Source organism: Podarcis tiliguerta, assembly GCF_965153285.1.
Source record: "Podarcis tiliguerta genome assembly, chromosome: 14".
NCBI classification, from domain to species: Eukaryota; Metazoa; Chordata; class Lepidosauria; order Squamata; family Lacertidae; genus Podarcis; species Podarcis tiliguerta.
Window position 1 is genome coordinate 35703058 of NC_139547.1, and position 18569 is coordinate 35721626.

The 18569-nt window shown below is 47.3% G+C and overlaps 1 protein-coding gene across 1 annotated transcript in view; it reads right to left on the minus strand.

The window, feature by feature from the left end:
• Positions 1–718: 718 nt before the first annotated feature.
• DNAAF8 (dynein axonemal assembly factor 8) overlaps positions 719–18569 on the minus strand; it is an 89867-nt gene continuing 72016 nt past the window's right edge. The window contains 5 exon segments of the mRNA XM_083412628.1: positions 719–931; positions 4798–4867; positions 12587–12672; positions 15437–15654; positions 17213–17333. Of these exon segments, the coding sequence (XP_083268754.1) occupies positions 854–931; positions 4798–4867; positions 12587–12672; positions 15437–15654; positions 17213–17333 (573 nt within the window). The 3' untranslated portion in view covers positions 719–853.

The window sequence follows — 18569 nt, forward strand, 5'->3', positions numbered from 1 at the left end:
GCTAGGGATCATGGGAGTAGTAGGCCAAAACATCTGGAGGGCCGCAGGTTGGGGATGCCTGATGTTACAGAACTGGGGGGCTGGTTTGGATGATGTATTCAGGTCCCTTCCAAGCTTGTGTATCTGTAAGATGAGAGTCCCTAGTATAAGGAACTGCTGAAGCGATCAAACTAGTCCCTTTGCGAAATTAATGGCTCTAGTCAAGCTAGTTAAGGACTCTTTTTACATGTCTAAAGAGTTGGTCCAGTGTGCATGTGTTGCCATAGCAACAACTAGATAGGGATGCCTCTAGAAGGAAGTTGTAGGCTTCTCTTTCTCACCTCTCTGGACACTTTATCCTAGGGGGGTAGGAGAACACTAGGTGCGGGGTAATCACATTTGGAGCTGGGAAGACACAGAGACTTGACTAACTCTGTGTGCTGAAGCCAAAATGATGATTTGAGGGCGGGAGGGTGCTGCTCCCTGGAAACCTAACAGGGCAGCAAGAACCTGTTGTGTGTGGGGGGGGAGGGGGTAACACGGTGAGCTCTTCCCTCTTACACTCAGCTTGTATATCTATGTAAATAAAGCCATGCATCTCAAAGACACCGTGGTCTCCAGTGGCCTCCATTCCAAGAAAACCAGAAGTAGCACAAGCACTGGCATCCCTGACGCCTCTCACCGCTTGGAAAGTGGGGCGCACGCACCAATATCAATCCCCCCCCCCACAGACCTGAGACATGTGACAAAGGATATACTTTATTATTGAAACTGTGGGTGCCTTGTACTCATACTTTCTTCTTTCGGGGGGTTGGCTTTGCCTTGTTCCCCCAAGACTGAGCAGGATCCAAGCAGATGTCCAGGTGGCCCTTGGCTAGGGATCCTGGATTTCAATCTGGTAGCTGCTATCAGAAGTCAGAGAGTCAAAGAGGACACAGAGAAGCTCCTCAGCCTGGGAAGGAAAGCAAGTAGCCATTAGACTGTTGGACTCTGACTATGATACAGCCACGGTTCGAAACCAACACTCAGCCATGGAGTCGCCATACATGCATGTCTGCCCAAAATGCAATGCTCACTTATGCAATCTAGGGCCCTTCTCTGTATGGTCTCCTTGAGGAAGGTGCAAAGGGCAGCAACAAGGAATGGCACTTCTCCGTGGTGACTCCCCATTTGTGGAATGATCTCCCGAAGGAAACATACCTGGCATATTTCCCTATCTCTTTTTAGGTACCAGGAAAAACATTTTTATCCACCCAAACCTTTGGATCTTAATTTTCTGCATATTTTGTATCGGGGTGGGGTTGAGATGCTCTTTTATGCAGGTTATTGTGAGCATTAAGTTGTTTTTACCCCTGTTTTTAATTAAATCATATAGAAAAATATTTATGTACCACTATTCATAAAATAGGGACGCGGGTGGCGCTGTGGGTTAAACCACAGAGCCTAGGACTTGCTGATCAGAAGATCAATGGTTTGAATCCCCGCAATGGGGTGAGCTCCCGTTGCTTGGTCCCTGCTCCTGCCAACCTAGCAGTTCAAAAGCAGGTCAAAGTGCAAGTAGATAAATAGATACCGCTCCGGCAGGAAGGTAAACAGCGTTTCCGTGCACTGCTCTGGTTCACCAGAAGCGGCTTAGTCATGCTGGCCACATGATCCGGAAGCGAGATGAGCGCCCCAACCCCAGAGTCGGTCATGACTGGACCTAACGGTCAGGGGTCCCTTTACCTTTACCTATTCATAAAAAAATAAATCAGAGTGGTTTACAACAGTTGAACAAATGCTTGTTTTGTAAGTCACTCCTGAGTTCCTTCTGTTGTTGCTGGAAAAAGTGAATAATAATAATAATAATTCACTTTATGTGTGACACAAACAGAAAATAGCAGCTCAAGACTTGAGCAGGTGAGGCTCTCTGCTAGATGCACACACCTTGGAAAACAAGGGTTTGCTTTCTCATCAAGTGTGAAGGTGACATGTAGCCTGAACTGTTTAATAAATTGAGGGTTTAGAAAAGAAGAGATTAGCAATCGGAATATTCAGGTCTGGGTGCAATTGTGAGTTAGGCAGCTGCCCAACCCCCAAAATAATAAAAAAAACCTGTTCTGAGATTCTAGAAAATGCTTCATGTTGATTGGCCAGCCGAGGCTGCATATAAAGATGCACATGTACAGTTACCAAGAAACTGCATGGGCTGGATATCCAGAATTGATGGGGACGGCGTGAGATTGTATCCAAGGGAAAGCTTATGTAAGTGTGGGGGTCACCGCAGGACTTCTAACTGGCTGGGATCCTTCCAGGTGGAACCATCAACCTGCTGTTCTGAACACGGGAGCCAAATGCGCTCTTCCTGGCCTCCTGTCACATTTCTGGTTATTTTCTTTTTTAGAACAATCCTGTTATGGTGAGGGCTGCCCTCATCTGTTTCTTTGTTCCTCTCAGAGTATTGGGCCAGCTTAACGACACAATGGCTCCCTTTCCAGGGCGTACATTTGAACCAGCCCTCCCAAAGAACCTGGGAACGGCAATTTGTTATGGGAATAGGACTTTTGGTGAGGGGTAAACTGCAATTCCCAGGGGGAAATCCTGCGCTTTAGATACACAGTGTTTATGCAGCCCGAAGCTGCCTCTCGGCTGGGAGGTGCAAGCTGATTTACAACTAGCTGAGCACTGGAAGCAACCGGCGAGTCAGGCTGTGGTCCACTGGAAGCAAAATGTGCAGCGCTCTTAAAAAATATGAAAAGCTTCCTGGGATTGATCTCTGCAGAGCACTGCAGCTGTGCCCCCAGGAGCCATTTCTATCTACAAGGATTTAAGATCTCAAATCCTGCTATTTAACCCTGTTGATATGCCTAATATATTGCACTAAGCCCCGACTCAAGGGTCTTGGCTGGCATTTCACAAATTCATTCTGATGCGGCCGGAAGATGATCCAGTGGGCTTTCTTTCTAGGGGCAATATTTGGAGGCAGCTTCTTCTGCCAGTTTGTTCCCAGGGAAAGTGTGCTGTGATTTAAGGAGATGCAGCCATCCACACGGGGAAGCAGGTAGGATGGGAAGAGGGACAGACTTTGGTCCTTTTAATGGCCAAGCAATGTGTATGTACAAGTTCCTATGTATATAGATATAATGGGGGAGTGATGAGGGACGCTAAAGGACACAGCTGGAGCCATCCTCACATTATCCTCTGCTAATATCCTCTGCTAATATCTGCTTTGGCTAATATCTGCCCAAGCAGTGAGCATAGGAACACTTCAGGCTGTGCGTGGTCACAGCTACACCATATATTTAAAGCACACTGATTCCCCCAAAGGCAGCTTGGAACTGCAGCTCATCCCCATCAGAGCTACAATTCCCAGCACCCTTAGCAAACCACGGTTCCCAAGGTTCTATGAAGGAAGCTATCTGTGTTAAATATGTAATGTGGGTGTGGCTTCAGTGACTGTCTGAGCAGTTCTATGTTTAAGCCTTCTCAGAATGCTGGCATGGTATCGAGTAGCAATTCTAACAATGGCAGTGATTGTAGGGTTGCCAACCTTTTTCTTTTTCTTAAAAAAAACAACCCTACTCCTCTGCCCTTAAAAGCAGCCTGGTACATGGAGATTTAGTAAGTGAGGCTTTTCTTTGCAGGGAGATGAGCAAAGGGAAAAGCCTCAGAGTGTATAATTTGTGTGCGCTAAGCTGCAGTCCAAGACACAGGAGCCAGAAAAGTAAAAAGAAGTTGGCAACCCCAGTGGCGTAGCGTGGGGGGTGCAGGGGGGGCCGGGCGCACCGGGCGCAACATCTGGGGGTTAGGATTGGGGGCGCAAATTCACGGGTTAGGGGGCGCAAATCCACGGGTTAGGGGGCGCAAATTACTTGCCTTGCCCCGGGTGCTGACAACCCACGCTACGCCACTGGGCAACCCCATTCAAAGTAGTAGTAGTAGTATTAGCAGCAGTAGCTGTTATGGAACCAGGGTATGTGTCCATCTGTATGAGTCCCTTCCAAACCTATCTGCTGAACCAGTCAGACCAGTTTCTTTGTAAGATAACTGCCTGAGCTGGCCAGTTAAGTACAGTGGTACCTTGGGTTAAGCACTTAATTCGTTCTGGAGGTCCGTTCTTAACCTGAAGCACCACTTTAGCTAATGGGGCCTCCTGCTGCCGCTGCACAAATTCTGTTCTCATCCTGAAGCAAAGTTCTTAACCTGAGGTACTATTTCTAGGTTAGCAGAGTCTGTAACCTGAAGTGTCTGTAACCCAAGGTACCACTGACTTCCATTTACATATCCAAAGAGGTTTCCCTGTTGCCGTAGAGACAAAAGGGTAGTCCTTTTCCCACCTCGTCTGGCTGGATGCCACATCAACCTAGAAGGGAGAAAAAGAAGCCAAGGGGGGCTGTGTGTGTGTGTGTGTGTGTGTGTGTGTGTGTGTGTCTGTGTGTGTGTGTGTGTGTGTGTGTGTGAGAGAGAGAGAGAGAGAGAGAGAGAGAGAGTGTTTTGGCTGATGTTGGAGGTTGCAGACGCAGAGGCTTGTTTTGCTCTGCACTGGACTCAAAGCTGCAGCTACAGGATCTCCCTGGGAATCTCTTGGCGAGGCAAGATCCCCGCCCCTATCTTAAGCACATGTTGCCTATATGTCTAAATAAAACCCTGTATCCTAGGGACACCACAGTCTCCATTGACCTTCATTCCAAGGAAACTGAGCCCTGGGTAGGCACAGGCATCGCTGGAGTCTCTTGCTGCTCAGAGATTGGGGTGCACGTAATGGTAACAGGAAGGGGAGAAAAAGGAGTGGGGTGTCAAATCAGGGGCATAGATAAGCAAGAGGAGAGTGGCACTTGCCTGTTTTTCAGTCTTTGGATACAGAAGTTGTTTCATGCACTCTGACACAGCTTGTTTCTGACAGTGATCACTGGGAGGCATTGAGGAGAGAAAAAAGACCAAGGGGGGGGGGGGGGGGAAAGCAACTGTTAACACATTGCAGCAGAATCTGTCAACGCCTAGAAACTGCCTAGTTCTGGGGAGGGGGCTTTATGGGTCGGCCTGCCTGTGTCTGCTGCTGAACCGCGTAAGCCCTTTAAATCCAGGGTTCAACAAAGCTTTGCCTAAAAGGATTTGAGAATTTAAAAATATAATCCTTCAATATACACAGTAATGACCTGTTATGTAAGACGCTCTCTAGAAATGTAGGAGAGCAGGGGGGTGGCAGCGGGGGGGGGGGGGAGAGGTGTTTATGGGCATTTAATAGCTCTGGAAACCCCAGCCTGGAAGCAGAGGTTGCAGCCACCAGGATGAAGCTAAGCAGGTCTGAGCCTGGTCATCGTCTGGATGGGAGACCCTTTGCGTATCCCATTTATGGCACCTGAAACTCCATGGGGTAAAAGGCAAAGCAGGTGTAGCCACTGCTAGTCCTACTCAGAGTAGACCCATTGTAATTGATGGACGTGGCTAACTTAGGTTCATTCATTTGAGTGGATCAACTCTGAGTAAAACTTAAGTTAATAAAACCCACAGGCAGGATAGAAGTGAAATAATAACTGAATCGCAGCCATTTTAAGCATCATAGATTTTAATTTCTTTGGACAGGCAGACTTCCAAAGACCCTCACAGCTGAGAGACACCTCTGATTTTCAGTATCCATCTCCTGACCATAATCTGAATGATGTTTATAGGTAGGAAAGCAATTGTTCTATCCTATGCAGCATTTCTGTTATTTAAGATCGATTTGCCCATTAACCCCTAATCTCAAAGAAAATATACCTGTTAAGAGTTAATCTATGCAACCTGCAAAGGGTGGGAGACAGACTGCTGTTAAGGAGCAAACCAACACCCTGATGACAGTGTATAGCTGTTGAACTACAACTCCCAGCATGCCTAACTATTGGCCATGGTGGCTGTGGCTGATGGGATCTGGAGTTCAGCAGCTTCTGAGAGACAGTGTGGTGGAGAGGTTAGAGTCTTGGACTAGGACCTGGGAGACCAGGGTTCAAATGCCCACTCAGCCATGAAGCTCACTGGGCTTGGACCAGTCACTGGCTTTCAAATGAACCAACCTCACAAGGTTGTTGTGAGGAAAGAACAGGGGGAAGAAGAACTACGTTCAGCACTTTGAGCTCCTTGGATGGGATATAAATGTACTGTAAAAAAATCCCCACAGATTGCATTCCCCAGGTGTGTCTAGGGATATTTGAGGAATTAGATTCCTGTGAATTCCAACGGGAACCAACCTGATTTGCCCTTCCTGGGCTAATGTGCCAACCTGAATGGAACAATCCACCCGATACCACACTTCTTTGAATTCTGTGATACAGTTCTCTGCTCAACAGATGTACCAACATATGTTTAAAAATGAGTATTTTAGGGAAACTGATATTTGGAAATATCTATATTGATCAATGTGGATTTAAATTTTAAAAATTGTGTGAATTTAGGGCTTCAGCCAATGCTAATCCGATATAGAGTAGATCCATTGAAATTAAGGGACATGGCTCTCTTAGGGTCAACAATTTCAGTGGGTCTACTCTGAGTAAAACTCAGTTGGCTACAGCATAACAGCATTGGTTTACAGGTTAATACAGGATAGAAATAGGCTTATGGATGAGCATTTACAAACGGATGTGGCTTGTCCAGTCTGCATTATGTTCCATGGTCTGCCCTGTGTATCATTCCATGTAACTTAAGTTGGGACAAATGGCCTCCACTGTCCCTCCCCCCAATGATGGTCCTACTATTCTCCCCACCACCACCACCCTTACCAGAGCCTTTAAAAAAAAAATCAAAAGGCCAATACTGCACCATACCCACTGATGAACACCCACACACAGTTACCAACATGTAGGAGTACATAGCAGTTTGTGTGCACATTAAATGCACACTTTACCCAGGCAATGCATTTTTGTACACGGTGCTTGCCTAGAGTAAAATAAAAGTAAAGGGACCCCTGACCGTTAGGTCCAGTCGTGACTGCCTTGCAAATGGTTCATAAGATTTATTTGCAGCTTGACTGTAATGGAACCTCAAGGCTGTTTACAAAAAGAACAAAACAATAAAATTAATAAAAACCAATTGAAAGGAAATACTGTATTTTTCCATGCATAAGACACCCCCATGTATTAGACGCCTCCTATTTTCGGGGACCCCAAATTAAGAAAACACACCTCAGCACTACCCATGTAGCAGACAAGCCCCAATTTTAAACCTATTTTTTGGTTAAAAAACCTAGTCTTATACATGGAAAAATATGGTATTTAAAAACATTTTTTAAAATTTAAATCAACAATAAACTGAAAGCTAGATTAAAACACACATCAACGTTCTACCTGCCTGGATAGGCTTACCTAAAGAAAAATGTTTTCAGCTGGTGCCAAAAAGAATACAGTGAAGGCACCTGCCTGATGTCAAGAGGCAGGGAGTTCCCAAGTGCAGGTGCTGCCATGCTAAAATATCAATTTCTTACAAATGCACCTGAACAATGCCAGTTCCACAGACTGGAGTGGTTGAGTGGGCATATATGGGGGAACTGGACAAGTTTGCCTTCAAATGTGAACGAGTCAGATTTCTCCCACATCTCCATGGATGTCTCTGTGTGTCTGCTGTCAAAGACTACTTTCATCCCAAGAGACAAAGGTGCATTCAACTGTTTTTGCTCCTCAATGTCTCCTCATCAAACCATAAGTTAAGGGGGTGTCAGAGGCCTTTGTCCTGGGCCCAGTACTCTTTGCCATCAATGACTTAGATCAGCCAACCTTGTGAACTCTTCCCATCAACCCCAGCCAAAACTGCCAATGATCACAGGTGCTGGAGTCCCAAAAATCTGAAAAAGCACTCACATAGGCTCTTCCTGAGTTGGGTGAAGGGGATTTGCAGATGACAACACACACACACACACACACACACACACACACAAAGAGTGTTTGGAGAGGTCTTTTATTGCTTTTGTAAGCTCTCCAGAGATCTTTGCTATTGGGCAGCATGTAAATATTGTTAATGAATACATAAACAACCACAACATGAAAAGCAGAGTCAATTTGCAAATTAATTACAAACAGTGTGCGTTTGTGTCCACAAGCAGCGCTTGAGGAAGGATCCTGGTTCCTGTCAAAAGTCTGCATGTGTTAAATGACTCTGACTGGTCCAGGACAAAGAGGTGTCTATCTGCACATCCCTGCCAAACCAATCTCACAAATAAAGTCCAGGAAAGGTTATTAGCCCCATGGAGTTGGAAGGACAACAACCCAGTAACCTGCCTGTCTCCCCATACATTGTTGTGTTAGTGAATATTAGCCTATTCCAGAGAATTAGCTATATTTATTCTCTCTCTCTTCCTTTTTAGCAAAAGCAACAGAGTCTCTTTTAACATGCTATATCCTGGCAGGATAGAATGACAAACTGCCCCAGAAGCATCATGAGCACAAATCAACATGAATGCACAACAAAAAAGAACACGTAGAGAGACCCTAAATTTCTGTGGATCAGCAGGAAGGGGCCCAACTCTCTTTCATAACGTAGCTAGACTGTAGGACTAAGGCAAGGGAGACCCTGGTTCAAATCTCTGGACCACAGAGCTCCTTGGGTTAGTCACTATCTATCAGCCAGTATCACCTCACAGGGGATATTCATAGAATTATAGAAGGGGAGAGGGAGAGTCCTTTGGAGGAGCTCCTTTGGAGGAAAGACAGGATATAAATGAAGTTAATGCAGATCTCCTCCTCAGCTACTATTAGCCCCTGCTAATATTGTGACTATATTTGTTCCCAATGGGGAGAATACCAGCTTCGGGGGGGGGGGGGGATGTAGGTCAGGAAAAATGTATGTGAGAGAAGTGAACACCCTCTCTCCTGCTGTCAGTACCTTTGCTTTGATCAAATTCACACACACACACACACCGATTTGATTTTGAGTAGACAAAAAGAAATCCAGCAGATCTGATCGATCACAGATCTCCTGCAGCACATCTCTTCTTGCACACTGCAGTCTGCCTTTTGATGTAGACTTGGGTTGTTCTCTCCCCCCCCCCCCCCCCCAGCAAATGCTGAATGTGGTGATTTTCTCCAGGGAAGCTTATTGATTCAGCCGGCTGATTCTCAAAGAGAGACTTCCCTTTCGCTGAGCTCCCTGTAGCTATGCAACCAGCGCGGGAAGCCTCCTATTGCGCTTCTTTCTCCATCTCTCTTTCTCTGACCTTGAGAAGAGCTTTCCCTTAGCCACTGGGCTCTGTCTCCTCTCTCAATGCACAGCCTCCAAAACCAAGAGCCTTTGGATAGCGTGGACACACCAAGTGGCCCAATAAATAATGGGGTGCGTGCCTTCCTTGGCATTGCAGTTGAAAAGATGGGAGGGGAGGGAGAGGGAGGGGGGGAGAGAAAAGCTTAAAATAAATCTGCATAGTCCTGCATTGCAGGGGGTTGGACTAGGTGATCCTCAGGGTCCCTTCCAACTCTGCAATTCTACGATTCTATGAATAGGAGAAGTGGCATGGAAAGGGCAACTCATGTTCTCTGCGCTTAGGGAGGACTGGTTAGGGAGGACTGAGTCAAAGGTGGTGGTGGGGTGGACCCTCCACGTTCCCATCAGAAAACATAGCCTTGAGGTTGCCTGTGCTTCACCTGAGAGTCTGTTAGGCCAGGAGTGGTGGGTGAGGGATGTTTTTCAGCTTGGGGACCACATTCCCATCTGGTCAAGTGAAATATACTCGGAGTCGAGGATGGATTTCATGCTCTTTATTCAGCTCATAGTGGTGAGGAGGAATGGCAGTTCCCCCAGAATGTCTGCTTTATAAACATTATTACACAATGGACCCCACGTGATTGGCCAATTCCGGGATTCACCTGTAGGCCAATCAGGTTGCAGATTCACTTCCACCTGGAGCTGGATTGGGTGGCTCCTGTGGACCAATCAGACTGCTGCATTCTGGACCCTATTGTTCTAGGACCAATCAGACTGCTGCATTCTGAATCCTATTGTTCTAGGACCAATCAGACTGCTGCCTTTTGGATCCTATTCAACTCAGTACATAACACCAACCTTCTGGGGACCACATGCCAAGAGGATGCAAAGAAGGACTGGGGAGGAGCATCACAGCCCCTCTCCGCAGCCCACCCCTTCTTCCCAGGCATCTCCCCTCACCAGCCCTGCTCCACACCCTCCTGAGTGACTGGAATGTACCTTTGAATTGTGATCATGCTGCTCGCTTGCCTGGATGGCAAGTGATGTGTGCAGAAACCTCTGGGTTTTGCATGGCTGGGATGTAGCCAATTGTTATAGGTTTTGGGTACCAGAATTTGTGTTGTGAGTGCAAGGCACCTGTACTTCCTAGATTTGGTAATTGCTAGGATTTAGCCAATACTTGGAGTATTACGAGAATGTGTCAGACACTGAATTTAGCAGTGTAAAAATACAGGCTAAATTTGGTGTGTGTCCCCGCCCCCCCACCAGAGAATCGCCTGGAGATAAGCCATTAAGAATTGAAGACAGAGTCATGACCCATCAAGATTGGCCATCAGCAAAGCAAAGGCTGTGCCAGCCGCAAATGAGGGACAGTTAGTAAGGCGAAAGACCAGTCATTTCAGTTTAGGACTGCAGTAAGCGAACAAGGGGAAAGTGTCAGTTTTGCAAGCTTGAGATGGGGTGGGTGCAGAGCTCGAGGTGGGCTGTTTGTTTTATGCTGCAGAATGGGTCAAACAAGATGTTTGGGGACCCTTGGAATTTGAGGATGCTGCAGTGGAAGGAACAGGCCCCTCTTGGGATGTGAAGGCTCTGCACTCTCTCCATGTAGGCTCAGGTTGTATCTATGTATAAATAAACCATATATCATAAAGACACCACAGTCTCTGCTGGGCCTCCCTGCCCAAAAGGAAACACAGACCCTGGTAAGCATGTCTGGAATTGTACACCATTTGGAGACTGGGGTGGCATGTGAAGGTTACCCATGAGGCAATGTGGTCCTCAGGCTGAAAAGTGTTTCCCACCTCTGCTTTAGTGGCAAGGAGGAAGTGGGAGGGGCAGGGAGGGAGAGAGGAGTGCATTTGGGGCTTCTTCTTCCTTGGGGGCTCTCAGAGCCTGGCAAGGAAGACACCGGGCAGCCCAGGGTCGCATGAAGGGGTTGAAGACTATTTCTGCAGCAGGGTCCCTGCAGAGTCGCTGTCTCTAGCATCCTAAGAGTCACTCAGTTAGTACAGCTTTTTAGCCACTGTATGCTCCAAAGCATTTGGGGACACTGAAAACACAAGGAGAATGGTGTGTATGTTCTGTTGCGTACAATGGGACCTCAGGGGAAACACAACTCAAGCAGTCCAAATAATTTGCCCACATATATGCACAGAAAAAAATAGGTCTAGCCAAAAGGAAACGCATGGAGATCTGCATTAATCATTGCAATGCATCCCTAATTACTATTATTGTACAGTGGTGCCTCGCAAGACGAAAAGAATCCGTTCCGTGAGTCTCTTCGTCTAGCTGTTTTTTCGTCTTGCGAAGCAAGCCCATTAGCGGATTAGCGGATTAGCGCTATTAGCGGTTTAGCGGCTATTAGCCGCTATTAAAGGCTTAAGGGATTAGCGGATTAGCTGCTAAAAGGCTATTAGCAGCTTAGTGCCTTAGATAAAGGGGGTAGGGAGCGGGGAAAAACCCCCAGGAATCGCAAGACATTTTCGTCTTGCGAAGCAAGCCCATAGCAAATTCGTCCTGCGAAGCACCTCCAAAACGGAAAACCCTTTCGTCTAGCGGGTTTTCCGTCTTGCGAGGCATTCGTCTTGCGGGGCACCACTGTATAACTGTATAATTATAAGATTATTACATAATCTTAGAAGGGGGTGTGGCTGTCAGGGAGTGTGGCTGAAACTGTCATGAAGCACCCTGCACTTCTGAATTTGCCGCAGGGTCAGGGCGATGGGCAGAATGGGCTCCTGGAGGGGGATGCTCAGCCAAAGAAAATGAAGCAGGGATACTAGTTGGGAGTAGTGATGGACAGAATGGTGTTTCTCCATTACTCACTTTTCCATTATTAGGTTCAGCTTGCTATATTTCTGCAGCAATCTGCAATTTGTTTACCAAGACAAAAATCCTCGCAAAAATTAGCCAGCATTTCCCCCCAATGCTTGCATATGATTTTCCTGGCTACAATGCATTTTTGTAAGTTATTTCCCCTAATTATGCATCTTTATGCACACTCTCCCCTCATTTGCACATTTTGGGGTTGGAAAACTGCATCACAAAACTCAAAGAAGTGTGAATTATGAAGGTTAGCTGTGTTTTGGTGTGCAAATATTTGGGAAAGTGCAACAGAAGCAGATTCACATTAAAATGCAAAGCAAATTGAATTTCTCTCCCTCCCTAGTGGAGACTAGCTGCTTTCACCACCTGCCTCCCAGAATGGTGTTTGGGTACTTTGAAAATGGCCCTAGCCATGACAAGCAGGGACATCACACAAGGCACTTTTATAAGGCACAGCTACAGAGTCTGGTTGAAAAAAAATGGCAACGCTGTTTGCCTGTGAAGTTCTGCTGGGCATTTGTCCGCTCCCTGTTGGAGTCAGCATACTGGGCCGACTAGCTGGATTTTTCCTCTGGCCTGGTAGGCCCAGAAAGAAGTGATGAGGTGAGTGAGTTAACGGGACAGTGATGTTCTTGCTTACCTGCTCAGCAGGGCATCAAAGCAAACCACTGCATTGTCTCGCTGGGTTGCAATGATCAGGCAGGTGCCCTTCAGTAACTGAGAGCACTGAAAGAGAAAAGAGAATGTGAGCCACCTTCTACAGGCACCCAGTGAAAGCACTTTTCCAGGAGTCCAATGGGCATCTGACATCACATGCTGTGCTGGGTGGCAGTAATGCAACCTACTCTATCTAAAAGGCACCCTTTATTTACACCCGGTTTTCCAGTGGGCTTCCTGTTTTTCTCACCCAAACACCCAGTGGTGCACCAGAGGTACGGATGGAAGGATTGGTTCATGCGGGTTCTCGGCATTTCTTATTTTTCCAATCTTCAATTCACTTCTCAGATTTCTGCAGCCATTTGCCGCCCCATCTCTAACCAGGAGAGGTGTTGCCTTTTGATGGATTGGCACTCGCCAGCCTCCATAAAAATCAAGGGGGAAGCAGTGCCAGACCAGCCTGCTGTATGGCGAATCTGCATTAGCCACACTTCACAATGCCAGGAAACTTGTGCCACTGATGACCCCCTACAAGGATCTGTTTGGCATGAAGAGAGGAGAGGAGATCCCGGAAAGCTTCCCTTTGGCTCAGATACAATCGCTCTGGCTGGAAGCATGACAGCTGCTCCCCTTCGGTGGACAAGACTCCATCTTAGAAGGGAAAGACGTCTGTCATCTCCTACTAGTAAAGGTAAAGGGACCCCTGACCATTAGGTCCAGTCGTGGCCGACTCTGGGGGTGCGGCGCTCATCTCACTTTACTGGCCAAGGGAGCCGGCGTACAGCTTCCGGGTCATGTGGCCAGCATGACTAAGCCGCTTCTGGCAAACCAGAGCAGTGCACGGAAACACCATTTACCTTCCGACTGGAGCGGTACCTATTGATCTACTTGCACTTTTGGGGGTGCTTTCGAACTGTTAGGTTGGCAGGAGCAGGGACCGAGCAACGGGAGCTCACCCCGTTGTGGGGATTCGAACCGCCGACCTTCTGATTGGCAAGCCCTAGGCTCTGTGGTTTAACCCACAGCGCCACCCGCGTTCCCGTCTCCCACTAGAGCTGCCCTGTTAATGCAAGACTTCCTCCTGCCTCCCCACACCTTTGGGTTTCCACCTTTGTGGCGGAGGCCCTACTGGTGTCCCCAGGTTACAAAACCAAGTCTAATTGCTCAGTGAACGATGTAATTGCTCTCCTGCACAGATGTACCTTAAAACAGCTGCTGCTGATTAAACATTCTGCTCTTAAAAATAACTTCCATGCTAAGGCTGAAGGGAACATTTGAGGCTGTATTAACTGGAGGAATGAGACACACACCCCCCGGCAAAAATATATTGTGGTCTCTTAATATTCAGCAGCCTTCAGTTAGCAATGCATTTTAGGACACTTTGTTATTAGCACTTCTTAAATACCTATAATAACTCAAGATACAGGGATTCCTGGGGAATTAATAGCATATGTTCCAAAATAAAAACATCAACAACAAAACACAGCTATCCTTCAAAATCTGGGCATTTTGCAATGCAATTCTCCAACCGGTATGTACAAAAAAAGAGAGTTTATATTAATGAAAGAGTGCACAAAAAGGTAAACACATGCAAAAATGTGTATATCAGTCAAAACCACATACAAAACTGTGTTTTGGGGGAGAATGTTGCACACAAAATGCTGGCACATTTTTATAACGATCGTTTTAAAAGGTTGCAAATTGCTGTGGGAAAGTGGAGAACTCATTTGCGAGGCCCACAAGTAGGGCAGGAGCCCTCTTCCATTTCTGCTCCTTGGCAGTAACTAATATTCAGTGGTATATTTCATCTGGCCATCTAGTTAACTATTGCCTGAAGAAACCAAATGGGCCCATCAGTATAATAAACTGTAAATAAATAAGCAGTGCTGCTTAGATGGAAGAGGGGAGCTTTGCGGGAGGAGCTGCAGCTTGGTCTTAGATTACATCCGAAAGGTCCCAGGTTCTAGGTAGATCTAGAAAAGACTCCTGCCTGACCCTCTAGAGAATGTACGAGCCGTGGTGGTTGGCATCCACTGAAAGTGGCATGGCAGTAGGCAGGGAGCCTAACAGTAGGTGGCACCAGAGCCAATGGCAGGCAGAGTCCACTCATTCTATGTTTGCCCCCATCCTCCCTGCTGAGATCTGCAAGGACAACACAGAGGCCAAGGAAGAGGAAGCTGATAGGCAAAGCCATCCTCCTGGACCAGTTGTAAGAGAGGCTGGTGGGGGCAGGCTGCATCTGGTGGGGCAGAGCCCCATTTGCCCTGATGGACACTGGCTATAAGGCAGGGGTCCTCAAACTTTTTCAGCAGGGAGCCGGTCCACTGTCCCTCAGACCTTGTGGGGAGCCGAACTATATTTTGAAAGAAAATAAATAAATGAGGGATGATGAGCGGTGTGCAAAAGGGCTCCGGAGAGGGGCTGGCACCAACAAGGCCCAGCCCCATTCCTTCTCTAGGCAGGGTGGGGAGAAGCCAGGAGGAGGGAGGGAGGAGGTGCCGCCACTGCCGTGTGAGGGAGAGGGAAAGAACGTGTGTGCTGGCGATTCACGCGGCAATTCCCAGACCGTCTGCGGGTCGGATTTAGAAGGCAATTGGGCTTGATCCGGCCTGCAGGCCTTAGTTTTCCGACCCATGCTATAAGGGATCTGCATCCCCATGGATTTTGCTGCTCTCCAGTTCCCACTAGCCCCAGCCAGCAAGGCCAATGGTCACAGATGATGGGAGCTGTGGTCCAACACTAATGGCAGGGTTTTGCTGTCAGTGTGAATAATACCAAAGGCTGGAGCGATGATCGGACTCAGTATCAGGGCCCTTCCTATGAGTTGGCCTACCATGTCTGGCGCCTCCCTGTCGGTCGCACTCAGGACTGCAGAGATGAAGCTGGCCCGTGGTTCGTCCATGGTGGTGAGCCGTGCCCCCGTCACCAGGAAGCCTTGGCCAATCAGTCGCTCCAGCAGGGCCAGGTAGGGCGGGGGGCTCACCTTCCACAGGGAGGTCTCTGGAAGGATCAGGCAGGTGACTTGGCAGAGCAAAGAAAGCTGAGAGCACTCTGGAAGCGAAAGGAAGGGAACTATCAAATATGTAACTGATCTCTTGGTGAGCTCCAGCCGTTCGAACCCTATCACGTACTAAATGAACAATTTTTCTTGTCCAAATTACCATTGTATCTGAGAAAAACCGAGATATCTATCCAGCTGCATGCATATATATATATATATATATATATATATATATATATATATATATATATTTTCCCAAAATCAAATACTCAGTTAACTCAATTTTCAATTTGGAATGTTCCACATTTCCATTAAATGCTACATCTGCTCATATATCTGCAGAAGAGGAGATTGAACCAAATCCAAAGGACATTGAGCTCTTGGGTGTGCAATCTCTCCCTCTAGTGGCCAAGCCTGATTCAGAGCAGAAAAACGCACCCTGTTTACCAGCAAACAGCACCAGTTACCCCCAAACAATCCTGTTCTGGAAAGGATCTGACAGCTGCTATGCCGCTGCCATCCCATTTATCATGTATTCTCAAGAGCTGGAAAAGAGGCAGCGCCGGGGCAAAGTAGGGATCATTTACGTGAGGAACTCAAATGGGAGAGCAAAGATTTCCTTACATGTTCAGCAGAACTAAATGACGGATATGAGGTGGGTGATGGGGGGGGCATCCATTTCCCATGGATTAGCATTCAGGTGTGCAGCCCCCTCGGCCTGCTGCCCAATGTGAATCCAGGAACAGCTCTGCCACTCGGTTCTGCTACAACAGGGGTTCTCAAAGTAGCGCCCATGGTGCCATTGAGGTCTTCCCTGCCATGCACTAAGCCTCTTAGCACCTGCACACCCACTCCCTGCCCCCTTGATCATGAGGTAGCGAGGGTGGTTAACTTCCTCCCTCGAAAAGTACATAGAGCCGAAGTTGGAAGAGTGAACCTCTCTCCCACTTCCTCACTATAGCTCTATGTGCTTTTCAAGGTTCATGTTTATTTTGCTGGGTATGACTTTTACACCAAGTGGTGTGCATTCTCTCTGTCTCTGTCTGTCTCTTCACTTCGGACTCTCTGTGGGGGCTCATGGGGCCTCACTCAGATCCATGGACTTTAAAAAGTGGGTGACCTCCATACTACATTTCTGAACTGGAAATAATTGGTGGGGCAGGTGGGCAGAGTGAGATAGACAGATCTAACCTGGGAGCTACAAAGCACAGAGTTGGGGGAAATGGGCACATTGCACGATCACCCAAAAGTGACCAATTGTAAGGCCAAAATGCAAGGAGCTGCTCTGGGGAGTTTAGACATTTTTTTTTTTTAACAATCTGAATGCTGTGATCAGGAATCCATCAAGCATCCATTTATTTTTTAGTAAAGAGGGGTGGGGGGACCCCACACTTTTAACGGACTCCCAACTCCTGGTACTTGATGGGCTCAGCATTCAGTGAGTTAAAGGCCTAAACTACACTCCCCTCCCCCATTCTAAGCAGCAATTCTCATTCTCCAGATGTCAATACCAACTCTAGGCTGCCTCTGTTTTTTTGTCTTGCTACCCAATTAATCAATAGCCATTTTAGGCTCATATAATGAGGAGGGAATTGTACATTTCCTTACCTAGAGTCTGTGGCCTTTCAGCGCCCAGTAAATTGAGCTGCCTTCTCACTTCCCTTTTCACAAGCCTGTGCTGTTTGTCGATCTCAAGGCAGGCTGTGGGGTCAGACGCAACAGTGCAAATCTGCAGGGGAGATGGGAGAGAGAGAGAGAGCAACGCGCATCACATGAGCCACCATTGCCGGGAGACAGATAAATGCTGGTAGAAGGAGTCAAAACGGCTTGCCCACAACTCTGCCAGAAATCCATGCATTATCTGGCGGCCTGCAAAAGCCACAGGAGTGATGAGAGGGTTCTTTGTTCCTGATTTCCTTGGGTTTGATCCTGCACTGACTGGCAAAGCACCTGCCCAGCACTCCATAAAGTTCACCTGTCAATATATATTGGGATTCCATATTCTTTGTTACTGCAGCACATAATAAAAAGTTGATTTCGCTCTTAACGCCAACCTTGCACTGTTTGCCTTTTTAAGGCTACACGAGCACACACTGAATAACATGCATCTATTTATCACATTTTTAAGAGACAACGGGGGGTTGGGGGACAGTAAAACCAATCCAGGTGTTGAAAGGAAGAACTATGTTACCCAATACAAATGCAGGATAATAGGCACTCCTGACAGTCAACCCAACAGGCACCCAGACATCAACCCTGGCCAATGGCCATGCTTCTGGGACTAACTTTGGGGTGGTTTTTTAAAATTCCAAGTAAAGATACAGATCAAAGCACTAGAGAAGCCTGAAAAACTGTTTGATCAGGGACAGTGGAGGGAGAGAGTAATGACTGTGTAAACCACGGGCAATGATAATTTTACACCATACCTCTTGGTGTCTGAGCAGTTGTCTTGGTACACAACTGAAGTTTCATACTCCATTATCTGTGCGTGCGCATGCTATGAAATCTGTTGGCTTTCAGCAAAGAAAGAAGGAATCTACACGGCACATACTTGGCCAGTGAATTTCATTAACAGTGTAGATTCCTGGGTCTTTGGCCCATTACTGAAAGCCTCTAAGGGAGGTTCACACAAACTCCCTCTTGTGTTGAAAGATGTGGAATAGACACAAGCGGGTTGTGGGTTCCTGTTGCCGTGCCCCCACCATGCCTGCATTACTGGGTATTTTGGCTGCCAGGTGTTTAGAGCTGTAAACGCGTAAGAGCTTCTCCATATCCTGGGGGTTCCTGGGCCAGTCAGGGTCCCGCCATCGTGACTGGAAGGGTACAGAGCTGCCTCAGGCTAAGGAAGACCATTGGTCCATTGAGCACAGTGTCATCTGAACTGAATGGCAGTGGGTCTCTAGGATTCCAGACGGGATTCATTCCCACCCCTACCTAGAAATCCCAAACCTACATGAAATGCAGA